The sequence below is a fragment of the Chionomys nivalis genome, chromosome 11 (genome assembly GCF_950005125.1).
Source record: "Chionomys nivalis chromosome 11, mChiNiv1.1, whole genome shotgun sequence".
NCBI lineage: Eukaryota > Metazoa > Chordata > Mammalia > Rodentia > Cricetidae > Chionomys > Chionomys nivalis.
This window is the reverse complement of record NC_080096.1, coordinates 8,421,599-8,449,318: the sequence shown is the minus strand read 5'-3', so window position 1 is coordinate 8,449,318 and position 27,720 is coordinate 8,421,599. Positions and strand designations below refer to the sequence as shown.

The 27,720-nt window shown below is 49.8% G+C and overlaps 1 protein-coding gene across 2 annotated transcripts; it reads right to left on the bottom strand.

Moving 5' to 3' along the window:
* Positions 1–154: 154 nt before the first annotated feature.
* Positions 155–27,720, bottom strand: Mfn2 (mitofusin 2). Of its 2 annotated transcripts, XM_057784332.1 has the most exons (20): positions 27,495–27,720; positions 26,214–26,353; positions 25,785–25,862; positions 21,893–22,071; positions 17,658–17,793; positions 14,047–14,209; positions 12,929–13,053; positions 11,613–11,721; positions 11,402–11,509; positions 10,454–10,607; positions 9,696–9,763; positions 9,313–9,434; positions 8,394–8,520; positions 7,969–8,073; positions 7,717–7,819; positions 6,916–7,136; positions 5,642–5,797; positions 4,422–4,618; positions 3,339–3,473; positions 155–1,989 (listed from the first exon to the last, which is right to left on the bottom strand). In XM_057784332.1, exons 4-20 carry the CDS (start codon positions 22,065–22,067, stop codon positions 1,920–1,922), a joined length of 2,274 nt encoding a protein of 757 aa, XP_057640315.1. In that variant the 5' UTR covers positions 22,068–22,071; positions 25,785–25,862; positions 26,214–26,353; positions 27,495–27,720; the 3' UTR covers positions 155–1,919. The 2 variants fall into 2 exon arrangements, with proteins under 2 accessions (XP_057640315.1, XP_057640316.1); XM_057784333.1 differs by lacking the exon at positions 25,785–25,862.

The following is a 27,720-nucleotide window of genomic DNA, read 5'->3' as shown; positions in this document are numbered from 1 at the left end:
ACTGATGTTTTACATGAAGCCTGAGTGTGTGGCATTACAGAGAACTGAATACAGGAATCGCTCTGGATCTGCTGGCCCTCAGAGGCTGGCGTGTCCCTTCCTCTCAGACCAGCCCACAGACTTTGCGGGGCCACTGCCAGGCAGAGAGTTCACACAGGGTCACAACTGGGGCTTTATTTTAGTTTCCAATACATCAGCAGAGATACAGGTAACTCAGACAGGTGCATCACCTCGAATATGCCAGAAGCAAACTCACTGTGTCAGGAGCCTGTCACGCCCCAGCAAAGATCACACAACAGTTAGCAGCAAGAAATTAAAGTGCTCCGCTAAATGTCTCAGGTGCAGTCTCTCCCTTGTGCTATAAGTGGAATTTTTACTTATGTAAGTTCAAAATTTCATTCAGTACTCAGGGGCTATACTGAAAAAGAATTTATTCTATTTTTCCCCCCCAAAAAGGATACATTTGTTGGGATCATGTGACACTGATTTGTCCTGACCCACCGTGAGGTGACCCCCATCTGTCCAGCCTAGTAATACACCCACAACTTGATCCATGCTGAGCTGGATCAAGAACATCACTATCCCAGTAAACAGGGTAGGCTGAGGGGCAAGAGAGCACATGGCCATGGGCAGCCAACCAGCAGGACCTTGTCCCCAGGGGAGCTCCTGGCTGTGGGCTTCTGGGAGGAGATGCAGCCCAACGGTTTATCTCTAAGACACTCTCTACCTGGTCTACAAGGCTTCATTAACCCGAAACTGTTTTTTTCAGATAATCCACCTGGGTGACTGGAATCTTCCCCACTTTGACCAGTAACAGTTTCAACCCTCAACAAGGGGAAGCTCAGAGTCAACAGGAGGCTAAGCAAGCAGCAGGAGGTTCAGGAGTAGAATGGGAGGAGGCTTGAGGGTCAGGGCAGTAGGAAAATGGCAGCCTGGCTTCTCATGCTGTTTTGTGGTCAGCTGCAGGCATTGACAACGGGTACAGTCTAGAGAATGGTGGCCACGGGGAGCTCGCAGCAAGGCAGAGATGAGCTGGAGTTAGGGAGGTGGACTCACACACAGGCTGTGCGCCCCTCAGTGCTGGGTCAGGTCGCGAGAGGGATCTCTTCTGTACCCACCTTCTCCAGCCACCCCAGGCAGTCCCATCTTCCACCACTCCTCCTGCCACATCCTTTAACCACCTGGACCACACTAGCTCTCACTAATAAACCAGGACCATCAGGCCAAGAGCTGAAATCAGAGCAAGGGCCTCAATGGCAAGAAGGGAGGCAAGCCCCATCTCATCCTGTCAGACGTCAGCGCCACCACATCTGATACCCTAATCCACACGCCTTCTCCCGAGCTCTCCCTCTGCTCTGCCTCCCATACGAGCTGCCTGAGTCTAAAGCCCAGGGTGTGCTGAGCCTGGCCACGAAGCACAACTCAGAGACTGCAAGTGGGGAAAAGCGCTAAAGCTGAGGCCAAATACAAGATACAAGTGCTTCTGGGACAAACGTGGCCCTTCCAGAACTATCCTGAATTCTTCCGGGGAGTCCAGTCACCCCCACATTGTCTTTCTCTAGGTGTGCCTGCTTGGGCTGGAGAAGGTGGGAGTGTCTGCCTGATGCCTGTGAGGGTTCCCCTCAGTATTCTGCAGGGTGCTACCCTGAGGAAGACCTTCTCAAATGCAGAGAACTTCAACCAGGTGAACATGCTGAGCAGACACGGACACGCGTGACTCCTCATGCTGAGCTGACCCGTCCTTGTCGGTCTCCAATTAGGGTGTGCACCGGGGTCTCCTGCAGGGGTCGGGTAACTGGTGTGGAGGCTCAAACAGTACAGGACAGTGGATGCTTTCCTTCTCTCCGCAGTGGCCAAGGACTGGAGCCCATGGGAGGTGCGGCCCTGCCTCTCTCTGCGTAGGCCGCCCCCACTGCCCACTATCTGCTCGGCTGCAGGTACTGGTGTGTGAACATGTTGAGTTCACTGTCCAACCAGCCAGCTTTATTCCTGCGAAGACAAGACTGCTTTGTACAGGCAGCAGACTGAACAGGTCACACTAGCCTGTCTGAACCGTCACTTAATCCTTCCATAGCACAGTTTCCCACTTGTAGATGAGGAAAAGGACAGAGTCCGGCTTTTAAGAAAGAGGTGAACTGAGAAAGAATCTCACTAAGCCGCCCAAGCTGGCCTGAACTCATTCTCAGCTGTGAACTCCTCCTGCCTCAGCCTCCCATGTGTTCTGATTATACGAGTCAATCACCACGGCTCGTTTGGGTTTTGCTGCAACCCAGATTCCCCAAACTTCTGGAGGTCAGCTTTCTTGATTGACAGTTGAAGGTTTGGGTGCTAGCTCAGCCTATCTTTGTGGCTACCAGCAGCAGCAGACATTGTCCCGAGAGCCAGAGCCAGTCAGTGAGCGGTGTGTCCCTGGTGGTGGGCAGGAGGGGCACCTCTGCATAGGCCAGACACTGACCTGTTGGGGCTAGTGCTGAAACTTCTGAGTACCTCTCTGTCCTCTTTGGGCCTGACATCAGAGGTGGGGGCAGGATATGCAAGTCCCCATGTGCTAATGCTATCACAGCCTGAGTAGGCTGAGGACTACAGTACTTCTACCTTTAGCTGTGGCTGCCATGAAATTATATTCTCATCTCACAGATGAAAGCCACAAGACACAGGAAAGCTGAGGAGGGAGTGCAGGGCCATCACCCAGAACCTGGCTCCTCCAACTGATCCTCCTCCCAGCAAATGTCACAGTTCTACAGAGACCACCAGTCCTGTTCCTGTGCAGAGACCTGGTGCTAGGCACTCCTGCTCCTGGGTTCAGAAAGGAACTAAATATGACAGACATGGTGGCAGATCTCACAGGGAAAGAAGAGTCAAAGTGCAGCCCACCTGCACCCCAACTGTGGAGCTCCAGACAAGGGACTCAGCTTCCATGCACACCAATTTTCCTATTAGAAAGTGAAGCTGAGGTGGACATGGTGGCACACATCTTTAATCCCAGCACTAGGGAGCCAGAGGTAGGTGGATCTCAGTGAATTTGAGACCAGCCTCATTCACTGTCAAGTTCCAGGCCAGACAGGACTGCAAAAACTGGGTGAGACAGCCTGTGCCAAGTGCTAAGACCCTGCAACATCACAGCACTGCCTTGTTTCCTGGGTCACTCTGCCCCATCTGCAAACACCCTGAGGACTGTGACACTGTGTGTTAAGCCTCCAGCACCAGTGCCATCTTCTTTTCAGAGCCTGGCAAACATCTCACTAGAGCTAAATCCCCGAGGAGCACCTGTGGTCCACACTGGAGACAGGAGATGCAGACAAGCCCCAATCCCCCAGCGTGGCCACTAGGCCACTCACCTGAGCAATTTGGCTTTGCTTTGAAGTGACTCCAGAGCCTCGACTTTCTTGTTCATGGCAGCAATTTCCTGCTCCAAATTTTCCCGGGTGATGTCAACTTGCTGGCACAGATGAGCAAATGTCCCAGAGAGTTCCCTGAGGGGACAGAGATGGGATCAACTGGGAAGATGGTGGTTTAGACAGGATTCTACTGGTGGCCAAATCCACCCAGAACAGAGCAGCAGCTGAGTCCATCCACATCTGCTCTGGCCTGAAGTCCTGCTTTTGGGGTCCTTCCCAGCTCTGCTATAACAGCTCCTGATGCCCCATCAAAGACACTGGGCATCACCACAGGAGACACATCAGTCCAGGGGTGACGCTAACTGGACACAAGAGGCCAGGGTTTTGACTCTGATGCTCATCAGCTAGGCAGCGAGGAAAGGTCATATCTCCTTTATCTCCAAGTCTCAGCATCCTCTCGTGCATGCGTGTGTGTGATATGGTAGGGATGAAAGGCAGGTTTTCATGCATGCAAGGCAAACTCTCTACCAACAGAGTTATATCCCTAGCCCTATCAGTGCACACCAATAAAAAAACATCTAGCTCACAGCTACAAAGCCAGTGCAAAAAGAGTCTGCCACGCCACAGTTAGAGGGCAATCAAAGCATGGTGGCTCAAGTCTACAATCTCAGGACTCAGGAGGTTGAAGCCAGAAGACTGCCCTGAGATTGGAATTAGGCAGTACAGGGTAGTAAAACTGCCCTCTCCGTGCTCCTGACCTAACGAGGCACTGTAACCAGGCTTTGATTTAGGATCCCGCAGCTCATGCCCTTCAAAGCAACCTTTAATATTTATTTACTTAAGAGAAAGGGTCTTATGTAGTCCAAGATGGCCCCAAACTCTCCCCATATAGCCAAGGATGACCCTCCTGCCTCCAGCTCCTCAGCCATGGACCCCTCTGTCATCCCTGGACACAAAGCTAAAACTACACAAAGTCCTGGGACCCATGATGCTGAGACCCAGGGGCTCTTGGGTCAAGCTGAAAGAGAGATGGGGAGAGCCCACCAATTAGTGTGTCCTTCCTCAGGTCCCTGGGTTACTCACTGCTGGACTTGGTGGCTGCAGTTAGAGCCAGTATAACTGATAATGAGCTGCAGCTTTTCACTGGCGTATTCCACAAACTGGCGCTTGAAGGCCCTCTCCTTAGCCTTGGTGGTCCAGGTTAGCCGCTCATAGACGTAGAGGAGGCCATACAGTCCAAAGGAGAGGGCAATGAGTCTCCAGCCCACTGCCTTCCACACCTGTAGGGAGGCATGGTTAATCTGGAGCGAGGTCTCTGCGACTCCACTGGGGCTAAGAAAGCAGGCACTGTCTCTAGCTGAAGTCAGGGGACTGGCGTGGCCATGGGCGATAACTAAGGGTTAGAGCCACTGTCCTGATCTAGTGAGGAACTGCTTTAAGTTCTGGGGATGGAATTCAGGGCCTGGCACACGCTGGACTCCACTGCTGCGCTTCAGCCCCAAACCTGAGAAACAGGCTTTGTAAGAGAAACACAGGTGATCCAGAGCAACAGCTTGTTCTGGGGGCAGAATCTGGAGTCACTCCTCACAGCCCACTGAAGAGAGTAGACTTTCATGTCACGCTTCATCATGGCTACATGAGCTTGGGCCAGTTTACTGACAAGCTTCTTCATTGACAAAGGAGGTATGTGATGTAAATTTAACCCACAGATGGTATAACTAGGCAAACAAAATGCTGTAAGATCTATAAAAGGCCTGTCAAGGGTCAGAGCTGTAGGTCACGACCCACTCCTAGGCCCTATCTATGGAAAGAGCCACAGGATGCAACTCTTAGTCCGAGGGGGAGGGGCTCAGCTGATCTGACAGTGTTTGTGACAGTCACCCTTTGCCAACACCACACCCCCAGGGAGATCTCAGGTGTGAGGGACGGTGGCTGCAAAGGGTCTTGAGTCAGAACAAGGTGAGCCCCACAGAAACAGAGGGGCTGCCCTCAGGGCTTGAGTCAGACAGAGTCACATATCCAGAAGCAAGAGATGAAGTTCAAGGGCCAGGTAGGCCTCCTACTTAACCTTTAATTGTTCCCTATTCTCTACTTGTTATGGAAGAAGAAGCCTGTGTCAGAAGGGGAGGCTTCAAACTAGCAGTGAGTCTCTGCAAGCTACATCCAGGAAGTGGGAACATCCTGTTGTTGTGTGCTGTCTCAGAGGAACAACTGTACGTGAAAGGCCCTGGCCACTAAGCCCCCCAGGGTGGAAAACACTCACTGAGCCAGGACCCCCCCCCCCCCAAGCAAGTGTCACTGACCACTCCTCCAACCACGAGAATGCCCATGGAGGTTCTGGATGTCAGAGAGGCCAGGCCGGTAACCATGGAGACCATAAGCTCCTCCTGTGTGAGGGAGCCCTGCGGCAAGGGGGGCATACTGGGGTTGGCAGGTGTTAGAGGGATAGGCCGCTGAACCTGATGAGAGACGACAAAGGATGAGAAGGATGTTACAAATCTGTCGTTCAAGTACACCCTCAATGAACCTCAAGACTAAACGAGATAGGGTAGGGACTGAGCAGCTCTTCAACTCCCAAGAGGCAGAAAGGGAAAATGAGCTTTGTACGCACCACAGTGGGATATCTGCTTCCTGAGGGCCCGCTAGCCCAAGGCGAGCACTGTGGCATGTCACAGGATGCAAGCCCTGGCCACTGGGCTGCTGCCAGCACAGAACTTTTACTAAAAGTCGTAATTGAAGCATTTGTGCGTGTGTGTGTGTGTGTGTGCACGCATGTGTACACACACACATGTGCACCTGAGTGTGTGGGTTTGTGTCAAACGTCCTCCTCCAGCGCTTTCTGCCTTTAGACTGTTCTCTCAATGACTGGACGCTTCGTGTTTCAGCCAAGCTGAGACGCCAGCTTTGGAGGAAGAGTAAGGCTTGAGCCTTCTCCTCAGTCCCTAATGTACTTTTTATTCTAAAATTTAAAGTCGTGATGTGTATTTTTTTATTGTAAACTTTATTTAACTGTATATGTATGAATGTTTTGTTTGCATGTATGTCTGTGCACTACACGTGTCTGGTGTGCATGGAGGTCAAGGGCACTGGATGCCTTGGAACTAGAGTTAAAGGTGGTTGTGAACCATCATTAGGTGCAAGGAAGAGAACCTACGTCCTCTGCAAGAACAGCAAGCACTCTGAACTGCTGAGCCATCTCTCCAGTTCCTAATGTATTTTTATTCTAAAGTATTTCTAATTGCTCGATTATAAATTTTAAAGTGGTGGTTTATAGGTACGAATTTAAAATTCCCTCCCCTCTGTGGTGTCAAGGATCAAATGCAAAGCCTCCTGTATGCGTACAAGGCACACATTTCCCCATTGAGCTATGTCTCCAGCCTCCAAGTGGTCTGTTTTGAAGAGCACACACTGAGACAGGCACTAGAAACCCCCTGCATTTGTAATTAGGACAAGACCAAGCTGACAACAGTAGCAATGCTGACCAGTGACTGAGTGGCACACTGTCATGGCTGTCTGCCTTAGGGACTCCTGGCGGCAAGTGATCTCCCATGATGCCCTGAGGAAAGCAGCTTCTTGCCTGATCACTGTAGCCCATCAAGGCCCGGCGGCTGTTCTTGGGGCCCAGGAACCTGTTCACCAGCATTGTCCATCCAAGGGAGAAGTGGAACTCGATGTCCTCCTGAAAGTCAGCGCACAGCTTGTCACAGTTCAGGTCATAGCTGAGGGAGAAGCACTGGCGAGGGACCAGCATGTCTATTTGATTTCGTGCAGACACAGGCAGAAGGGGCTTCAAGCCATCTGTCAGGGGCGCAAGCAGAGAGAGTGGCATCAGTGTGGGCCTGTGCCATACCAGGGCCCAACCTCAGGCACAGAGTCCATACCAGCTGCTAGGGTTGCTGCAGCTCTGCAGAAACCTCACCCAGGTGGTCAGCTGGTGGGACTGGCTGACAGGTCACCTTCCCGAACCTGCCAGCAGTCATGCCAAAGTCTCAGCTTGTGTATTGTCCCACATGGCAACCCAAGTTCACAGAGAATGAATTCAGGACACCACACCGGAAGGTAGTGGGTTAAATCACCACCAAAGGTAACAGATAAGGAAAGGCCATCCTAGTTGACTGATTATTTTGATTACGTGTATATATTTGCGTGTCTGTGGGACTATGTGCTCATGGGTGCAGGTGTATAGGGAGGTAGGGGCATAGGATCTTCTGAAAAGAGCTCAAGTTCAGGAGGTTGTGGTCCTCCTGACATGGGTTCTGGAAAACAAGCTCAGGTCCTCTGCCAGAGCTGTACACACTTTTAACACACCGAGCTATCTCTCCAGCCTCACCTTGGATACGGCAGCTCCACTGACCCCAAGGTCCCCCGTGACACTAACCTATCATGTCTTGCTGCATAGTCTGCAGGGAGTTGGTGATGGTCGTGGAGCAGCGGTCAGACATGTTCCGGCCCAGGCCTTCCTCTATATGGCGGTGTAGTTCCTGCCTCCAGAAAAGAGAGAGTGAGAAGAAGCACGACCACCAGGAGTCTCTCGGGGTTCAACAAGACCGCCAGTGACCAGAGAGGCCTCATGGCACTCCCTGCCTGGCACTTCCACTCAGGGACCCTCAGACAGTCCAGCTTCACTCACATTCTTATAAACCTTGAGGACAACTGGGGATGGGTGGAAGTCCATCTGGTACTCATCAACCAGCACAGAGAGGCGTCTGATCTCTTCAGCCATGGCTGTGGACACCTGCAGCCAAGGGAGGGTGCTGTTAGCATCAAGAGGACTGTGCTTTGCTTTGGTGGGAGGGGCTGCAGTGGACTGCACGCCTGTCCCCATACCAAGCAGCCTCCTCAGCTCCTCTTGATTTGAAGCTTCAGAGGTGGAAGAAAATGGGCAATCAAAATGGTCCTGGACAGAGGCCCAGAGGAAACTGTTCTTCAGCCAGGGCCACAGAAAGCCGAGGAAGATCCTGGGATGAGATGCCTTGCCCTCGGCATTTGCTGCCATGGAACTTGACTTTGACTCGGAGCCCCAATCTCCCCACAGAACTTTCTCTTCCTTCTCACCTGCCTTTCCACTTCCTCTGTAATCTGCTTAATTCTCAGCTTATAGTCTTGAGCCAGGAGCTCCAGCTGCTTGTCGATGAATCTCAGCCGGTCTTGCCGCTCTTCCCGCATCTCCAGACAGTAAACTCTGAAAGCAAAAGAGCACTGTTCAGAAGCCTATGTCCCCACATGACAAAGCAGGGACACCAAGGGAAGCTGGGAAGCTTACGGTGGCCACATTTCTCCTGCCTGGCCAGGGTGTCTGAGGCAGGCAGAAGACAGCCCCTCATCCCTCAGGCTTCCTTTAGGGGGAGGGATGGTGACAGAGAGGGATGGCTAAAGAGGTGAGGGTGAGAGACAGTTCTGCTAACTAATAAGGGAGGGAGTAATGTGTGGCAAGCCAGCAAGATGGCTTAGCGGATTAAATGTTTGCTATGCAAGCCAGATGACTTAAATTCAGTCCCTAGAATCCAGATAAGGTGCAAGGAGAGATATGATTCCACAAAGTTGTCCTCTGACTTCTACATGTGAACTGTAACATAGATACACACTCTATAACAACAGTGTGAAAAAAAATTTTTGAGACAGTCCTGGCTGTCATGGAACTCACTTTTGGCCTCAAACTCACAGAGATTGGCTTGCCTCTGTCTTTTTGAGTACTGGGATTAAAGGCATGTGTCACCACTGCCCAGTTCTATTTAACTTTTTTTTTTTTTTTTAATTTTTCAAGACAGGGTTTCTCTGTAGCTTTGGGAGTCTGTCCTGGAACTAGCTCTTGTAGACCAGTCTATTTAACTTTTAATGTGGTGTGGGTGTGAGCCCATGGACTCAGCTCAACATTAACAATCTGATCTTAGATGTATCTTTTTATTTGCCCAAAGCAAAATACACAGAACCGTAATTTCCCAGCACTCCCTCTGCCTTGGACTTGGGCTCTCACCGCTGCTCCTGGGCGGCAATGTGCAGGGAATCCATGATGAGACGAACGGCTTCTGCAATCTGCTTAGCCCGGACTGTGTGTTGCTCAAATTTGGTCTTTACTGCAGACTGGGAAATGCATTCCTGGAACAGACAGAGGCACTGAGGGAGGTGGGGCCAACACCTCCAAGGACTAGACTGTGGCTTTCATAGCCAGGGATCCTGGAACAGATAGAAGCGCTAAGTGAGGTGGTCGCCAACATCTCCAAGGGCTAACAGAAAGAAGTACTGAGGGAGGTAGGAGCCAATGTCTCTAAGGGCTAGGCTGTGACTTTCATAGCCAGGGACAGGACTAGAGAGAACCTGGAAGGACAGAATCACTATATACCAGAATCAAAGACGTACCTCAAATCGCCTCTCAAAATTCTGAAATTCAAACATCCTCACTTGAAACCCTTCTGCAAGAGCGCCCCCTAGGAGAATGGCAGTGTTAGTGAGGAACAGCTGTACAGAGGAAAACGGGGGAAATCCCTTCTCTAGGTTACTTTCTTTTTAAAATTTTAACTTTATTTTATGTGCACTGGTATGAAGGTGTCAGATCTCCTGGAACTGGGGTTACAGACAATTGTGAGCTGCCATGTGGGTGCTGAGAATTGAACCCGTCCTCTGGAAGAGCAGCCAATGCTTCTTAACCATTGAGCCATCTCTCCAGCCCCCTAGGTTACTTTTCTAACCCTGTGGCCAAAATCATCTGACAAAAAACAACTTAAGGGAGGAAAGCAAACTTCCCCAGGCTCCCAGTTTGCGGAGAAACAGTAGGCCATGGCAGCATCAACTTGAGGTTGCCTGCCCAGACCTTACAGGGCAAAGAAACAAGGAATGCTGGTGCTCACTGCTTTCTCCTTTACACTCAGCCTGGGACCCAGCCCATGGGATGCTGCAGCTCACATTCAGGGTGAGTCATCCCCCTCAGGGACTCCTCTTTGGAAATGCCCTCAAAGACAGGCCCAGAGGCGTCTCCTCGTTGATTTTAAGGAACAAGGACCTCCCTCCAGGCTCTGAGCACCACCTTGCTGTCAGACCAAGTGCCACCAACAGACCCAATAAGAGACCCAACATTTCAAATATCCATAAAAAAGGAGGCCATCGGCTCTCATGGTTACCTCCTTCTGGCATGCCCTGGGCTTTCTGGACCCTGGCACTGAGCACCTCCTTGGCAGATACGAAGAAGATCCTGTCCCCAGCCTGAGCTCGATCCACCACGCCCAGCTCGTCCACCAGAAAGCTGGTGCAGCGTTCCATGTGCTGCCGCCGCACCTGGGCCACAGATAGCTGTGTGTGAGCAGGGCAGGAGTGGGGAACCACCTCTGCTCTTGAGCCACCAGCCTCCCTAGTTCCTGTCTGGGTGCTTGAGACACAGAACAGGCCCCAGACGACCTCAGGTCAAAGTCTGCCTAACACCATTCTTTTGTGTCCCAGAAAGAAAGGAGACTAAGCCTGGCTCTACACGGACAAGCCAAGTGTCCCAGGACCTTGACTTATCAAACAATAGGCACCCCTAGAGAGTCTCAGTTCCCAGGTAGAACTTAAAAGGGTTAAGAGTCTCCACAATGCGTCAGGCATTGTGAGCAGGTCCCACTCCCTCAGGTGTGGAGACAGGATCACAACGAAAGCTCCATGACGAGTCTCAGCAGCAGTTGGACTCATAAATCCCTTTTCTTTTATTTCACACAAAATCAGAGTTGGGAGTTGTCCTAGAAAACACCTATTCTTCATTCTCTTTAAGCTTCTTTCCCAAATGCCTTCCTAAAGTCTCTTTCTACAGGTACTGAGCTTTCGTGAACCAAAGAGGTACTGGTCCAAATGAAAAGAAAAACAAAGATGAAAATAATCATGGCAGGGATGCTCTTTCAACCCAAGAGAAATCAAGGAAAAGAGAGAAAGTGAATGGGAAGGGGAAGGGAATGACTACCGCCATCAGTGACCACATCCAGTAGTATGTAGTCAAGGCAGTGACTTGATCCACTAAATCTGAGGCTGCCGGGGGGACACAAGCAGATCCGAGTGGTTAGTGCTCATGGCAGTCTCCAAACTGCCAGAGAGACACCCACCTCCTCCATGTACTCAGGCTCCGAGGCAGAGGCATCCCAGCGGTTGTTCAGGATGAAGATGTTGGGCCGGGAGAGACGCTCGCTCACTTTGTGGAAGAACTGCTTCTCCTAAACAAGGGCAGAGGACCTTGGTGGAGGAGGGGTCCTGCCAGTCAAGGCCCCACTAGCTGTCCTGCCCAGCGTGCCCAGGGACAAGGTAGAGGAGAGTTACCGTCTGCATCAGTGTGGACTCTGAGTTGGCCACCAGCACAAACACATCAGCATCCAGGCAAAACTTATCAATCCAGCTGTCCAGCTCCGTAGTGACATCGATCCCGGGGCTGGTGGGGGCAGGTGTGAATCAGCATGGTCAGGTGCAGGGCCTGAGCCCCAGTGTAAACAGCCCTGGGACTTACAAGGCAGTCGGGCGAAGGAGAGAGGCAAGTCTACCCTTTCCGGGGAGCTTTACTCCCCCTTTCCTGACCTTCCAGATCACTGAGGAATTCACAGTTCGTGTTTTAGCACCTATCCACCCCCCCCATTTTTTTTTTGTTTGTTTTTTGAGACAGGGTTTCTTTGTATAGCCCTGGCTGTCCTGGAACTTGCTCTGCAGAGTGCTGGGATTAAAGGCATGTGCTACTACCACCAGACAGCACCTGTTATTTTTATAAAAACATAATAACTTGTAGTTTTCAGTTCTCTAACTGAAACTAAATTCAGCCAAATTCAAGTTTTAAATTTTCCTTTTTTAAATTGAGATAGGCCTCATGTAGCAGAGACTGACCTTGAACTCCTGGTCCTCCTGCCTCATCTCTCTAGAGATGTGATTAAAGGCACGCACTACCATGCCCAACTTCCAAGTTTGTATTTGAGTCCAGTTCAAGGCCACCATATAAAGTATTGTATTTTTCGGTGTAGGAGTATTGTGTCCAAAACGCAGGGCGTTCCTTCAAAAGGAATAAAATGGCCATATATGCTACCCAACACACACACTAACTGTTGTGGAATCACCAGCCTTCCCAGAGCCAATGTCCTGAGGACTGCTAAAGACCTACTCTGCCAATGGCATTTCAGACACTGGCAAGTGAAATGATTAAACAGGTCCTAAGTTGTCCCAGGCTACGGTCTAGAGAATTGTGTTTTGGTGTTCCAGAAAGAAAGGAACTAAGGGAGCAAGGAGCCTAAATCTGTTGTACAAGTCTTCCAAGGACTGTTTTACAGAGCAAGCGCCTCTGATGCCAGAACCAGCTTGGACTGACAGAACCCAAACACAGTGACTGGCATGTAGAGCCTCCCCCGTTTTTCAGTGCCCCTATCTCTCAAGCAGCCCACTCCTGGGACATCTGCAGGGCACTGATGCCAGTGAGCATGATAACCAACCATGCCCTGGAAGAAATCCAAGGGGCAGAAGGATTTGGTTGAGCTCTCCGAAAGACTCCAGTACTTAAACAGAGCAAAGAGAGGACACAGGGACCTTCAACATGAATCACCCAGAAATGGAGAGTTAGTACCCTCAGACTGGGATTCTAGGAGTCTCTCCCCTCTCACCTGTCCATCAGCACGAGGTCATCCTTCAGAAGTGGACACTTGGAGTTGGGCCACATCACACTCACCAGGCTGCCTGCATGCAGCTGCTCGTCCTGATGGAGGGCATGTGCCAGCTGGTTCACAGTCTGACGGTGGAGGAAGGAGATAAACATCAGGCCAAGAAGTATCATCAGCTGGGAGATCTCCTGTGCCACCTACTACAACACAGCAGCCTGGGATGGCTGACCAACTAACTGGCTAGCCCCTTTCCTTTAAAAAAAAAAAAAAAAAGATTCAAACACACTGGCTGCTCTCCCAAAAAACCTGGGTTCATTTCTCAGCACCTACACGGCAGTTTACAACTATACTCAGTTTCAGGGGATCTGAAGCCCTTCTGCATAGACTGTGTGCACCAGACACCTCTGTGCCTCTGTGCTACGGACATATAAGTAGGCAGACACTTATACACAGAAACTAAGAAAATGTTTAAAAGATTCATTAATTTTTATCTACGTGCATGTATATAGGTGTTCACAAAGGTCAGAAAAGGGTGTTGGATCCGCTGGAGCTGGAGTTCAAGGAGAATGTGTGAGGCACCTGACAGTGCTGGGAACTGAACTCGTGTTCTCTGAAAGAGCAGCAAGCACTCTTCACAGAGGGACCATCTCCCCAGCTCCCTTTCTTTCATCGCACTCCCCTTTAAGCCTCTCTCTCTCAAATATCACCCTGAGGCTCAATTTATTCTGCAATGATTAATCCCCTATGAATCAAAATGCACACCTGGCTCCAAGTAGAGCACAGATGCCTCTCAGAAAGTGAGAACGCAGTGGCTGCTGGCTGGGGCATGAGAATTCCAGAGCACACTCAGGAACCACACCCTGCTGGCAAGCCCAGGAGGAACATATGTGCTCTCCTCCCTGCTCAGTGCACAGCCAGCCAGCTCGGCCTCTCACCCTCAACAAGCTGGGCCTTGTTCCTGGTGCCCCACTTTCCCGACCCTCCCAAACACTCTCACAATCCCCCACAAAGCTCATGAGCATGGAGGTGAGTGAGCCCTGTGACACTGCTGTGCTAGCTGCTCCGTGTCCAGACTGCACCCACTAGCGCCCACAGCAGAGAGTTGGCTGGACGGAACCCACCTTGACACTCTTCTTCTCTTCCGAGCCCTCAGTGAGGAGGAAGGCCTCATGGCCGTCTGTGCCCTCCACCCGCAAGAAGCAATTGGTGGTGTGGCCAATCCCAGATGGCAGAACTTTGTCCCAGAGCATGGCATTGATCACGGTGCTCTTCCCATTGCTCGTCCTAGGAGAAACAACAGTGAGGCCATGAACAATACAGTCTGGGCTGTCACACTGTAGTGCCCAGCCTGGGCTCAAGTCTTATTCTCTGCCATGTCAACGGCACCCAGCTAGCACTGAAAGGAGGGCTCTGTGTTTGTTAAAATGGCATCCCTTGGCCTGGACCTGTTATGTGCTCAGCGCTTCAGATCAGCTTGCAGGCAGCTGGTGCAGCAAGGGTTGGTACAGACGTGACTTGTCTTAAGAGTTCAGCACCACTCAGTGAGCACTGGTGGAAACTGTCTTCAAAGTAAACCATGCTCTTCCCTAAACCATGGGCCCTGTCCTCTGGGTTGTCATCCTGTCCACATGATCCCATGTCCTTGCTTCCCAACACTGGGCCTGCTGTGTGGCTATTTTCCCATCATGCTTCTCCTCACACATGAAGCCCCACTTCTCAGGCCCACCAAAGGGAAGCTTCCTTTAATGCTCTATTTAACACACCCCTTTCTACATTCTGCTTCTTGTAAACAGCTCCATTTGCACACTTGCCTACTCCAGGGTTTAATGGGAACACTCTCTCATTCTGCATGGCAATCCCCAGCAGCACACAGCTTCCGAAGCCACCGATCTCCATGTGCCCAGCGACATGGACAGACACTAGCACCCGGGTGAGGGCCAGGCCACACCTTCCAGGAAAGGATGAAGAAACAACAGGCCAGAGAAGCTGAGGGCACACTTGAGATCACAAGTCATGAGGGACAGGACTTGAGACACAGTGTCTAGACTACCACTGTGTGCCAAGCACCAGTTAGTTTATCTAGGACCTTTAACCTAAGTAGAATTGTAGTTTTGTTTTTGACAAACTGGCTTCAAACTCCAAATGGAGGATGACCTTAAACCCTCCAACCCATCCCCTCCATCTCGAGTGCTGGTATTATAGGTGTGAGTGCCATCATGCTGGGCCCCAGGGCTTCACATACACAGCAGGCAAGCACTTACCAAACAAGACACACCTGTCTCAGGTGCTAATTGTTTTTAGTGCCTGATCCTCATTACACTTGAAACTCTTAAAACAAAGGGGGAAGCTTCACAGCACAGCACTGACTAGGTATGACCCCACAGACAGGAAAAAAGTCTACGTAGTTGATTAGACTAAACCAATAAAAGGGTTAGACATCAAAGGATATAACTGTCAGAGTGAAAAGGTAGCTTGCAGAATGGCTAAGATCTACTAATACACAGAATGTATTTAAAGGGCTGGAGAGAGGGCTCTGTGCAGTGGCTCTCAACCTTCCTAACTGCAACCCTTTAATGCAGTTATTTCCTCATGTTATGGCCACCATCAACCATAAAAGTATTTTTGTTGCTACTTCATAACTGTAATTTTCTACTGTTATTAATCATAACATAAATATGGGTTGTCTGACCCTTAAAAGGGTCACAACCCACAGATTGAGAACCACTGGCTCAGTGGTTAAGTGTGTGTACTTCTCTTGCAGAGGACCTGGAGTCAGTTCTCAGCAACTCTCAACCGTCTCCTCCAGCTCCAGTGGGATCTAGAGCCACTGGCTGGCACCGAGACCTGTACCAAGTGAACATACTCACGAGCACAACAGAAAATAAACGAGTCTTTAAAAAAGACCCACCAATGTATTTAAAAGCTCCTACAATGCAACAATAACCAAAAGAACAACATAACTAAGGAATAGATATAGATATATAAAAGGCCAATCAACACACGAAAAGCAGCGCAGCAACCCTAACATTAAGGAAATACAAATCAAACCACACTGGGAGCCCAACATGAAGGGTCCAGCACTAAGGCTGGGGCAGCATCACCTGAGCCCAGGAGTTAAAAACCAATTTGGATATCACAGTAAGGCCCCTATTTCCAAAAACCAAACCAAACAAAAATAAATAAAAACAAAGAACCCCACATCAGACTGTTACTTCCCACTCAGAGGCATGGCCACTATCAAAACACAGAACACTGTGGACAAGGGCGTGCAGAAACGACCCATGTGCACTGCTGGGGGACTATACAACGTACAGTTGCTGAAGAAAACACTAGTGAGATCTAGTGAGCTTCGGAGCGGAACGACAGGATTCACCAGCAATCCCACTTCTGTGGACAAACCCAAAGAACCAGAAGCAGGGACCAGAAATGACATCTACACACATGTGCACACAGTGACATTATCTGTTAGTCAAAAAGCCAAAGCAACCCAACTGTTCATAGAGATGAACAAAAAAAATATCACATGCACATGAAATGGAATATTCAGCCTTACATGGGAAGGAACTGGGCTGAAGACATTCCCAGAACCCATGTAAAAGCCAGGGAGGTGTGGCAGCCACCTGCAATCCCAGCTCTCCAATCCCTGAGGCAACCTGGTTACCTTGACAAGCTTAGAATCGGTCAACTTCGGTTTTAGTGAGAACCTGGCTCAATAAAGTAGAGTGACTGAGAAAAACACGCAATCTCCAACACACACACGCACGCACGCTACGACATGGACAACGGTGAAGGCGCTGTGCTGAGACAAGTCAGTCACTAAATGAGACACTACTGCATGTGGTGGTGCCACAGCAGGGCTACACGGACAGACCCTGTCTCAAACAAACAACCTCTGAAAACTCCCGTATGATTCCATGTATATATGGTGTCTAGAGCAGTAACTTCTTCATCAATTCCAGGCTTCCTGGCTAGAATTAAGTATAGTCAAATCCCAGCACTGGGAAGCTCAGGCAGGATGAGGCCAGAATAATGGCTGCCAAGGGCTGGGGAGTGTGGAGATCAGGAAGTCACTATTTACTAGGAACGACTTCCGCTCCACCAGATGAAAAGCTCTGGGGGCTAGCTGCATAGCATCATTGCTATCTCCCCAGGGACACACTCTCTGTTGGCTCACCCAGGAGCTGGGACATAGCTCGGTGACAGACACAGCTCAGCCTAGTTCCATCTCCATGCAGAAAGAGTTTTGTTAAGAATCACAATTTAGCTGGGCAGTGGTGGTGCACACCTTTAATCCCAGTACTCGGGAGGCAGAGGCAGGCGGATCTCTGTGAGTTTGAGACCAGCCTGGTCTACAAGAGCTAGTTCCAGGACAGGCTCCAAAGCTACAGAGAAACCCTGTCTCAAAAAACAAAACAAAACAAAAAAACAAAACAAAAAAATCACAATTTAAAAATTAAAAAGGACTGGTGAGATGCTTAATGCTTACTGCTAATCCGGCAGCTTGACTTTGATCCCCAGGATTCATAAGACAGAAGGAGAGAACTGACCTTCTTCATTTTTGTGCCATCCCCCATCAAATAAAAATGTAATTAAAAAAATAAAAGCAACAAACAATCAAAAAGAGCATATGAACTCAGGGCACACCACTGCTCCCCAGTGGAGAGGACCTCCCTCGTCACCTGTATCCATCCCCACCCTACCCACCAGCCAGGGAGAGCTTCGAAGTACTCACCGGCCGAAAAAAGCCACCTTCATGTGTCGCCTGGCCAGTACCTCGCTGATACCCCTGACTTTGGACAGATACCCTTTGACGTCCAGGACCTGCTCTTCTGTAGTAACTGGGTCCAGTTCTGCATTCCTGTGGGTGTCTGAAGGGAGGGCGACAGTGGGTCAGTGTTTGGTCAGAACTCCAGAGTGATGGCCTCCCTCATGCTGAGGCCTCGCTCTCCAACCCAAGACCACCTCTGTTGACTCTCAGCTCTGCCACCAGATGGAAGTTCCAGACTCCCTACTATAGTCCTACTGTGTGGCAGCTATGAACAGACTGGGGAGGAAGACTGACAGGACTCCCCCCATGCTGTTTGTGCTCCAACAAATAAAGCTTGCCCAAAGATCAGAGGAGGGCGCTAGCCACACTAGTTAGCCATAGAGGGCAGGCAGTAGTGGCGCACACCTTTAATACCAGCACTGGGGAGGCAGATCACTGTGAGTTCAAGACCACTTGGGCAACACAAAATTGATCCTGTCTAAAAGAGAAACAGAACCAAGCAGTGGTGGCTCACACCTTTAATCCCAGCTCTAGGGAGGTGGAGTAGGGAAGTGATATGGTTGAGCAGAGAAAGGAATATAAGGCAGGAGGAGACTGGAGCTCAGGAATCAGTCTGAAGTTTTGTAGAGAAAGCATTCAGTCTGAGGACTTGTAGAGACAGAACACCCCATTCAATCTGAGGAGTTCATAGAGGTAAGAACTAGTGGTTGGCTGCTCTGCTTCTCTGATCTTTCAGCTTTCACACCCTAATATCTGACTCCAGGTTTTTATTATTAAGACCAATTAGAATTCATGCTACAATAAGAACAGCAGTATCTTCTTCCCTAGGTGTCTAAAAATGCAATGAATTCAATGCAAAGTGCTGGGTGACTACCTGAACACTTGCCTCTTTACTTGCACATGATGGAAGGGGTTTTATGTGCCACAGTACATGTGAGGTCAGAGGACAACTTTTCGGAATCAGTTCTCTCCTCCACCTTCACCTGGGTTCTGAGATCCTAATCCTAGGCTTGCTCGGCAAGTGCCTTTATCTGCTGGGCCATCTCAACAGCCCTATTGCTTTTTTCCCTTTTAGAGTCTATTTATTTTCATGTTTATTAGTGTTTTGCCTTCATGTATATACATGTACTGCACCTGTGCCTGATGCCCTTGGAGGTTAAACAGAAGCACCAGATTTACAGATGTGAACACCATACAGCTGATAGGAGCAGAACTTGAGTCCAGTGCAAGAGCAGCCGGTGCTCTTGACTGCTGAGCTATTTCTCCAGCCCCATCAGTCATATTACTCCTTGACAAATGCTTACAAAATTCTCACATGCTAGGCACTGTTAGAGTCACTTTTTTTTAAAGTTAATTTTTTTAAGCATGTGTGGCACATGTGTGCCACAATGTGCATGTGGAGATTAGAGGACAGCTTGCAGGAATCCTTTCTCTTACACCACGTAGGTCCCAGGGATAGATTTCAGGTGGTCATGGAGGAGACAAGAGCCTTTACTCACCAAGCCATCCTGCCAGCCCTCTAGTCAGTTTTCAGATATGGTCTCATTTAATCTTTGTTATGCACACAACACACCATTTGAAGCAAGCAACATGGCTTTGGAGTATAGGACCTCTCCAGTCCATGTCACATTGAGAGGTCCTTCCAGAGCTGGGCCTGTCTGGCCGCATAGCCTCTTGTGCTGCCAGCCCCCACTTGTGTGTGTGTGTGTGTGTGTTTTGAGATAGGGTTTCTGTGTGTAACACAGTCCTGACTGTCCTTGCATCTGCTCTGTAGACCAGACTGGTCTTGAACTCAAGAGATCCACCTGCCTCTGCTAGGATTAAAGGCATGTACCACCACACCAGGCCTTGCCAGTCCCCACTTTTAACTCCACCACACCACCTCCCCAAAGTCACCAGCCTCTTCTCCCTCTAGGCTTGGCTTGCTGCTACCCACCCCAATTTACCTGATGCTCTAAAGAACAGAACCCTGTTGTGAAGTAATGTGGCTCATTTCCACTTTGTCTCATGTCTAGCATGGACAGCACAGGCTCAGGAAGCCTTCCCTGGCACACTGCCTCCTGAGCAGATCCCTGTCTATGCATTCACGTACCTGGCTAGCTCCGATGTCTGCATTATCTACCATGTGATGGCTAGACCATCACTCGCTGAGTAAATGAATGCCTAAAGGATTGTACTGCTTTCCCCCAGTGCCCTTGACAGGCAGATGGATTAAAAAAAAAAAAATCACTATAGAAGATGAAACTGAGCAAGATCCAGTCTCACCCATCCACCGCAAAGTGCCTCAGCTATCTGGCAAGCAGATGGGTGTTTGGGCCTGCAGCAAACTCTTGCAAATTACCAGGCTGGCAGGTCCCAGTCCCAAGAACACTCCCCAAAGCATCTGGAGTATGAAAAGTGGCATATCAGAGACTACCTAGTGAGTTTTCCCTCTGACTAGTGCCATGAAAGGAAGTGACCCAGCCAACATGCCACCCCTGTTCCAGCAGTCACCCCACTCCAGATACAGCAACATTCCTCCCTTATATGGGCACATGGGCATGACCTTTGCAAAGCCTCATAGGAGGAAGCTGGCTCTCAGGCACATGGCTTCACTGAACAAGCGCCTGCAGGCTGACTAGCTCTAACTGTTTGCCTGGGTGAAGCCTCCTCCCCCCCAACCAGAACAATCCCAAACACAGCTCCAGCACTCAGCTTCTTTCCTTCCATGTGATCAACAAACAAGGGCCTCAGAGTCTCACTAAAAGGCACATCAAAGAGCTGTGACAGGATACCTTTCCAAAACACCTGCCTGTCCACAACATCACCTGAGAGAATGACTCAGGGCATAGAGGGCAGCTGGGCCCTGGGAAGGCAGCAGCCTGGCCACCACCTCTGTAGACCTAGGCTCAGGGAAGGCAGAGCAGAGCTACTGATAAATAAGCAGGTCATAATCTGCAATCATTTCAGCCTCAATCATACTCGAAGATTCAGGGTCAAACCTGAAGATTCCTTAAGCCCCATGCACAGGGCAGGGCACAGGGAGGTTAACAAAACTGGACATGGTCTTTTTCTTTAATAGGGCCTCATATACTGGCTTGCCCATGTGAGACAATGAGCAGGCTGGAGAGATGGTCTACCTGAACTGGGTGGGATGGATCCCTGCACCACTGGACCCAAGCTTGCAGCTAAACCTGAAGATTCTTAGTCTCACATGAACCCCTCTTTCACACACAAGGAAACCAGGGACAAAGAAGGCTCAGGACCTGAGTCTCCACAGATAAGCTCCAGACCTGTGGCTGGGCACCCTTTAGAGGGAGCCTGATAGCTAGTGGCTGAAACTGCCCGCACAGAGAGGGGCACAGGGAAGCAGCCCTCCGCTGACAGAGGCTCTGCTCAAATTAGTAACCGGAGAAAAGACGCAGTGACATGAGTTTCCTACTTGCACTTCTATTGCCAATCTAAAAATACCAACTAGGGCGCCCTGTCCGGAATAATCAAAACACAAGTGTTTGGTGCTATGGCAGCCAGAACCAGGCCAAATAAACACACATGGGTTGTGGCATGAGAGATACCTGGGTAAAGCTAGCTCAGTCACTCTAAGGAATCAGGTAACACTCAAACCTTAGTCTACTTGCCTTTTGGTTTTTCTGTTTGGTGGGTTTAGTAGACAAGATTTCACCTCAAACTCACCAGCAGTTAAGACCTTAAACTCTTGCTCCTCCCACTGCGGTCTTCCAGATTATAGGCACACACCATACACCACGTGCTGGAGATGCCAGCCAGGCTTTACCAACAGAGCAATCACTACACCACACCTCCACCTGCTTGCCTTTTTGATCGGGGTAAGATTCATCTTGGGAGGGCGTGGTGGCACATGCTTTTAATCCTAGCACTTAAGAGGCAGAGGCAGGTAGATTTCTGAGTTTGAGGCCAGCCTAGTCTACAGAACGAGTTCCAAGACAGCCAGGGTTACAAAGAGAAACTCTGTCCCAAAAACAAACAAACAAAAAACTCCTTCAAATGAAACGTGGGATTTCCAACTTAATAGTTCATACCTAATGTTCCTGGTACTCATGATCCATAGGAATACAAGCAGAGCACAGGTAAGGCAATGACACACTTTAGCTTAAGTTTCCCTAAAGCAGGCCTGTTTGGAACCCCCAAATCCTGCTACTCAAATTTCTCACAGAACCTGACTGAGCAGGCGCCCAGCTCACCTTCAAGGAAGCTGGCACTCTCTTGGATGTAGGCCCCCAGCTGCTCGAAAATGCCATTGATCTTTTTCTTGGCAGTGACAAAGTGCTTGAGCGGGGAAGCATTCACCTCAGCCATGTGTCGCTTATCCTTCTTGACGTTGACGATGGAGTTGCATCGAGAAAAGAGCAGGGACATCTCGCTAAAAGAGAGCCAAGACTGTGTGAGTATAATGTTAGGCCATGATGCTGGGGAGCAGGGGTGGGAGGAGAACTGGGACCACCAAGAATATGGCTGCTCTGTCCTAACTCAATGGAAGCAAGGTCCCAACATCTTAAAGAGGATGGGAATTCTCAGTCCACTTGGGCCCATGTCCCTGTCACACTGTGTTGGCTCACAACTGCCTGGTAGCAGAGTCCTGAGTTCAGGCTTGGTGCTAGCAATCCCTGCCTTGCCTGTTCAACACTGACTAGTACAGCAGAAAGAGGGGAGGGATCTTGGGGTCACACAATCTCACACAAAGGAATCCTCAGAAGGAGAAGTGGTAGGAATTGAACCTATCTCCTCAACACCATCAACCTAAAAGTGCATCAGACAGGGAAAACAAAGTGCGAACAAGGTCAGGGTCAGCCACACCCTTCCATGGCCACTTTGCAGTCAAGGAACAATGGTCCTCAGTCCTAATGTGGTTTGTTAGTCTGCTTGCTTACGGAGTAGAGACAAGGACCAGTGAACCTCAAGAGGGAGAGATCTACTTCTAAGACTAAAAAACAAAAGAAAAAGGGATGTACTGGGAAAGGCATGGAAGAACAGGCCTGTGGCTCCAGCACTTGGGAGTTCAAGGCCAGGTATGACCACACACCAGGTATGACCACATACCAGGTATGACCACACACTGAGCTTCCGGTCAGTCTGGCCTACAGGAGACCCTGTCTCAATAAACAAGCAATGACAACAAAAGACTATCAGTTCCTCCTATGGTTGTATATTACAGAAGCCTATTTGAAAGAGAAAGGTAAAAACCCTCCACTGTCTTGTGCTAGCACTGGGCATTCTGGTCTCTGCTAGTCTATCTCGTCTTTTTCTTGGTTACACACATCTTCACAGAAGCCATGACAAGACGACAAAGTCCTATGGATTTTTGGTCAAAAAAACCCTCAAAACATATACTAGTGTCTCCCAGGTGTGGCTGGGCCCCGAGTGGAGCCCTGGAAGGTCCTACTTGAAGAGTTTCAATCATGGAGAGCACTATGTCCCCAGCAGAGTCCACAGATCCCGGGACATGAAAAGGAAAAGGCCCTCTCAGGCTGAGGGGACTATGTGCAGCTGTGTGGGTCTAGTCCTGTCATTCTGGGCATGGTCATCTACCCATGGTGCTTGCCACCAAGCCTCCACCCCATCAGCACTTGCTCATGAGTGAGTACACAAGGTGTTCAAAGCTGCAATACAAGGTTCTGAGCAGGAAGAGCAGCCAGAAAAAGCACAGAAGGTTTAAGTGCTAAAACTGGGTCTTTGAGAAAGGCCACCTTGATGGTAAGCAAAAAAGCAGGTACAGAGATAGGGGCAAACCTATGTTGCCCAATCAACAAACCATCTGGCATGTTACAGATTTTGTAGGATGCAGGGGAAGTGAGCACACTGCCATTTCCCCCTTTCCCCTTCTTTCTTCAGGTGGTGGGGTGTGTATGGTGTGTGGTGGGGTGTATGTGTATGGTGGTGGTGGGGTGTGTATTGTGTGTGGTGGTGATGGGTGTGTATGGTGGTGGAGTGTGTATGATGTGTGGTGGGGGTGGAGTGTGTATGGTGTGTGGTGGTGGGGTGTGTATGGTGTGTGGTGGTGATGGGTGTGTATGGTGTGTGGTGGTGATGGGTGTGTATGATGTGTGGTTGTGGGGTGTGTATGGTGTGTGGTGGTGGTGGTGGTGAGATACACGGTCTCATGGAGGTCTTAAACTTTTCAACCTTCTGTTCTCTCTCAAGTACTACAATTACGGGCATGCACCACCACACCCAGCTTCCGAGACATGCTTTCTCAATTAGGAAAGACAACAGAACTCAGAGAATGGGCACTGGAAATAAAATAATTCAATAATGTAAAGGAAGAGTGCCCTGAAGTCAGGTGGGGTGGGCAGAAGGAGAACAAGGAAGGGAAAGAGTGCAGGATGGGGTGAGGTTGCCCATGACAGAGATTCTGAAATCAACAACATAAAAGGCCCTGTGTTCTTCTTACATAGATCCAAGCCAGTCATTTCACTCTGGGTCCCTGGTTTCTTCACATTCAACAATAGGATATGGTGTACGTTGTAAAATGACTAAAGATGATGGCACAAGCAACATGTCCAGCAGTTAGGGCTCAAAGGTAGTATGTCTTATGGTCTCACACAGTAGTAAACTACAGCTAGATCACAAGACTCTCCCCATGGTCACCCAGCAATCCAGTCTAGGATGCTGGGAGCAAAGCTGGTGAGTAACCCTACCAGCACATCCTGTACTCCCCCACCCGCTACCATGGAAATGGAGTAAACAGGTCAGCTGGAAGAGATAAGTAGTGCCCAGCCCACAAGTGACTTGCAGGAAGAAAGTTGCTTGATAACAGCTGGGCTTTTAGAAGTGAGCGCTTCCAAGATGCTAGTCATTGTCTTTAAGCCCAAAGAATACAAACCAAGAGCTGTTAGTGTTCAGTAAATGCAAGACTCAAGGGCATGCACACTAGTAAAGCTGGCCAGGAGCTGCTCTGACCTCACACCTGCAGCTATGCATCGTAGCCCTGCAGAAACCTACCACAGCTGGCACCAAGCTCGAATTTCTCTGGCTCTACTAATCCCCACATTGTGTGTCTGCACCAGTCTGACCTTGCTTTCTGTCTAGAAACCACTCTCTCCTATTCATTTTGCGTACTCTTGCTTTCCTCCTAGAAATAACTCTAAGTCACGCACACGCAGAGGACACAACCTTACCAGATTTTCAGTTTGAATTGTTTTTACAATCACGCTGTGTCTCTACATAGGTGTTGAGCTTCTAGAAAGCCAGTCTTTGACAGCATTGCGCCCTCCCCATTTCCACCTTCCTCATCCACAACTGCGAGAGGCACAGGCTGCATTAGTAATAGCACTGAGGGAAACAAGCTAAAACCTTCCATCCCTAATTATCCAAATCCACTTTTTCCTGAAAAGCAGTTTCTAGCTAAGTTTGGAGCTCAGCCCGTCCAGAGAGACAAACGAATTATTTCCGATTCTGAAATTTAATCCAAAGAGCAAACTGCACATATCTATGTGCTCAAAAGGACTCAATTTGTGAAATAAACACACAAAAGCCCCCAAAGAACCCTGCTCTCTGGGGCTCTGCCTTCAGCAAGATGGTGGGAGGAGGCTGAGTTCCTGTCCCTCTTCTGGAAAGCCCTGATAGGCCTCACCTTACCACAGGGCTCACTGTAGGCATGTGGGACCTGTCCCCTAAGTACAACTGGGCCAGAGGGTCCAGTTCCAATATAAGTTACGCAAAATAAATAAATCTGGAAAAAAGAAAAAACAGCTTAAGGTCATCCTCAGTTAATCAGGGTGTTCAAGGCCAGTCTGTACACGTGGGCCTGCCTTTCTCAAAAGAAAGGGTGGGGGGGCAGAAGAAACTTCTAACAGGCTTTAAAACTCAAAGGCTCACACTTCAGGGAAAGGCTCATTCTGACAGACTTCTCCCACCCCAGAAGTTGCAAGAGCACAGTAATAACATACTAACTTAAGATCAGAAACAAACCCGATTCTAAACAGAAGTCAGTATTAGCACCTGAAGGCCATCAGAAGCTTTGCCTCGACACAGGCTATTAGTGGAGGAGTATTAGGTGTTCACACAGCAGCGGCAAAATTCAGTGCAAGGTGTGTGGATCCCAGGTGTGGTCCTGAATCCACATCACCTCCTTACCCAGTTTTATGTTCAGCAACTCCTAGCAGATAAAATAAAATGGTCCAGAGATGGTCTGCTGGCACAACACAGGAGAAGCTGAGAAATTGAAACAAAAGAGTATCCAGGGTAAAAAAGACAGAGCAGACTCCCAGAGCCATGATAAGGAGCCAGCTTCTGCCAAGCAGAGAGAGAAGAGCCAGCATAAGGGAAAGAGACTAATTCAGGGACCTCAGGAGATATAGTTCCTGGCCATGTTTTGAACTGTCAACGAGTGAAATCCCATGGAAGCAGAAAGGAGAAACAGTAGTTTCTTCCAACAGAAGTCAGAAGCCACCAGCTCTGTGCTCCAGGATTCCATCTAAGAGACCTGCACCCGAGAGCCAGGGGAACACACTCTTTTGATCTCAATCCAGATCCACGGTGCCCAGAACCACAGCCTACACTTACTTTTTAGCTGGTAAGAGACCTTTACAGGGTGGACATCGTGGACGTGGCTGGAGTCAAGATGATGAAAAGAACTTGAGGTCTCCTCTGTGTTGATTCAGGTCCAGGTTGGCTACTGATGGTGTTGGCTCCACCTGTCCCAGCTTTTTGAAAAGGAAAAAGGAGAGGTCAATAGACAACCGGGAAGGAAAAAAACCCCACCTGATGTGCAAAACACATCTGATCAGGAGTCAAAGCCAAACTAACTCATCCCTGAGGGAAGCTTACTCACTGAGATACTTCAGGAGCAGGTGAGGAAGTGTAGAGGGGAAGAGGGAAGATGATGGCAAGAGACCCAAAGCACAGGCATGCACAAACACATTCCTAGCCATGTGCTAGTGCTAATGCACAAACACATTCCTAGCCGTGCTAGTGCAAGGTGCCAATGAGGTCCCCGCAAAGGTACATCCAGAGGAGGGAGGAGGGAGCTGAACCAGGACAAGGCCTGGCCTTGAGGACTAGCAGTGGAAGGGGAGAGGAAAGGAGGAGGAGCCAGTGTATCCCAGCTGCTGTAAAGTAACCCCTTCCATCCTCAAGTCTATGGAATAAACTTGGGCTTAGAGTACTGGGAAGATATATACAGTCAAAGAGTGGTCAAGCTAGAGACCAAGATACACTAGCTGTGATTCCAAAGCTCACTTGTGTTTCCCAACACTAGAAAAGAAGGGAACCATCAAGAGTCCTTTTCTGGAAGGAGGGAGAGATGATTGGAAAAGTAGATGAACAGGGTAGGGAGTATTACAAGAGATGGATTTCTGCATCCACACAGCTATCTTTTTCAGTATTCCCTGAGGCCTTCAATCTTCTAGGTGCTAGGGTCAGGGGCAGATAAGAATAGCTCCAAGCCTCGAGGTCTTAACGGGGCAATGAGAAGTTATACAAGTGAAAGAACCTCCGCCATAAATGGCAGTGAACTGGGTCCTGAAAAAAAAAATGCTGGCAAAAAGAAAATAGAAAAGTATTGGATGAAAACTGGAAAAGGGATGTGACCACAGGGCTAGGAAGCAGGGTGCCGGGAGCTTCGAGGAGCCCACCTCCCAGCTCAGGGTCCTGCGGCCCGCCCCCTCCTCAGAGCCGAGGAGGGGCTCGACGGCGAGGTCGCAGCAGGGGAACGCCCGTGTGACCCGAGCCTGAGCCTGGGCCCAAGCCTGAGTCCCAGGGGCCCCAGCGTCCTAAGCTGGGCCGCTCAGGACTTTCCCGGCGGGGGCCTGTCGGTTCCACCACCCCGGCGCGCTCGCCTCTCACCTTCACCTTCCCGGCCTCGCGGCGGCCATCACACCCACGACGTCACTAGCCGGTGCCACACCGAGAGAAGAGGGAGGGGAGGGGACTGAGCTCGTCACTCGCCCCGACGCAGCCCAGATGAGCCGATGGCCTAGGAGCTCAGTCACTTCATCCCTACCACTCCTATGCGACAGCATCCAGAGACTCCGTGCTTCAAAAGGAGTCTCCGCGTGCCTGTTAACCGTTC

Excerpts from the sequence above, each read along its gene's own strand:
- Mfn2 (XM_057784332.1), bottom strand. The coding sequence starts at position 22,067 with ATGTCCCTGCTCTTTTCTCGATGCAACTCCATCGTCAACGTCAAGAAG. Across the intron at positions 13,054-14,046 it reads AAGAGAAGAAGAGTGTCAAG|ACTGTGAACCAGCTGGCACA; the intron begins GTGGGTTCCGTC and ends CTCCACCGTCAG. Across the intron at positions 8,074-8,393 it reads CAGAGGAAGTGGAAAGGCAG|GTGTCCACAGCCATGGCTGA; the intron begins GTGAGAAGGAAG and ends CCTTGGCTGCAG.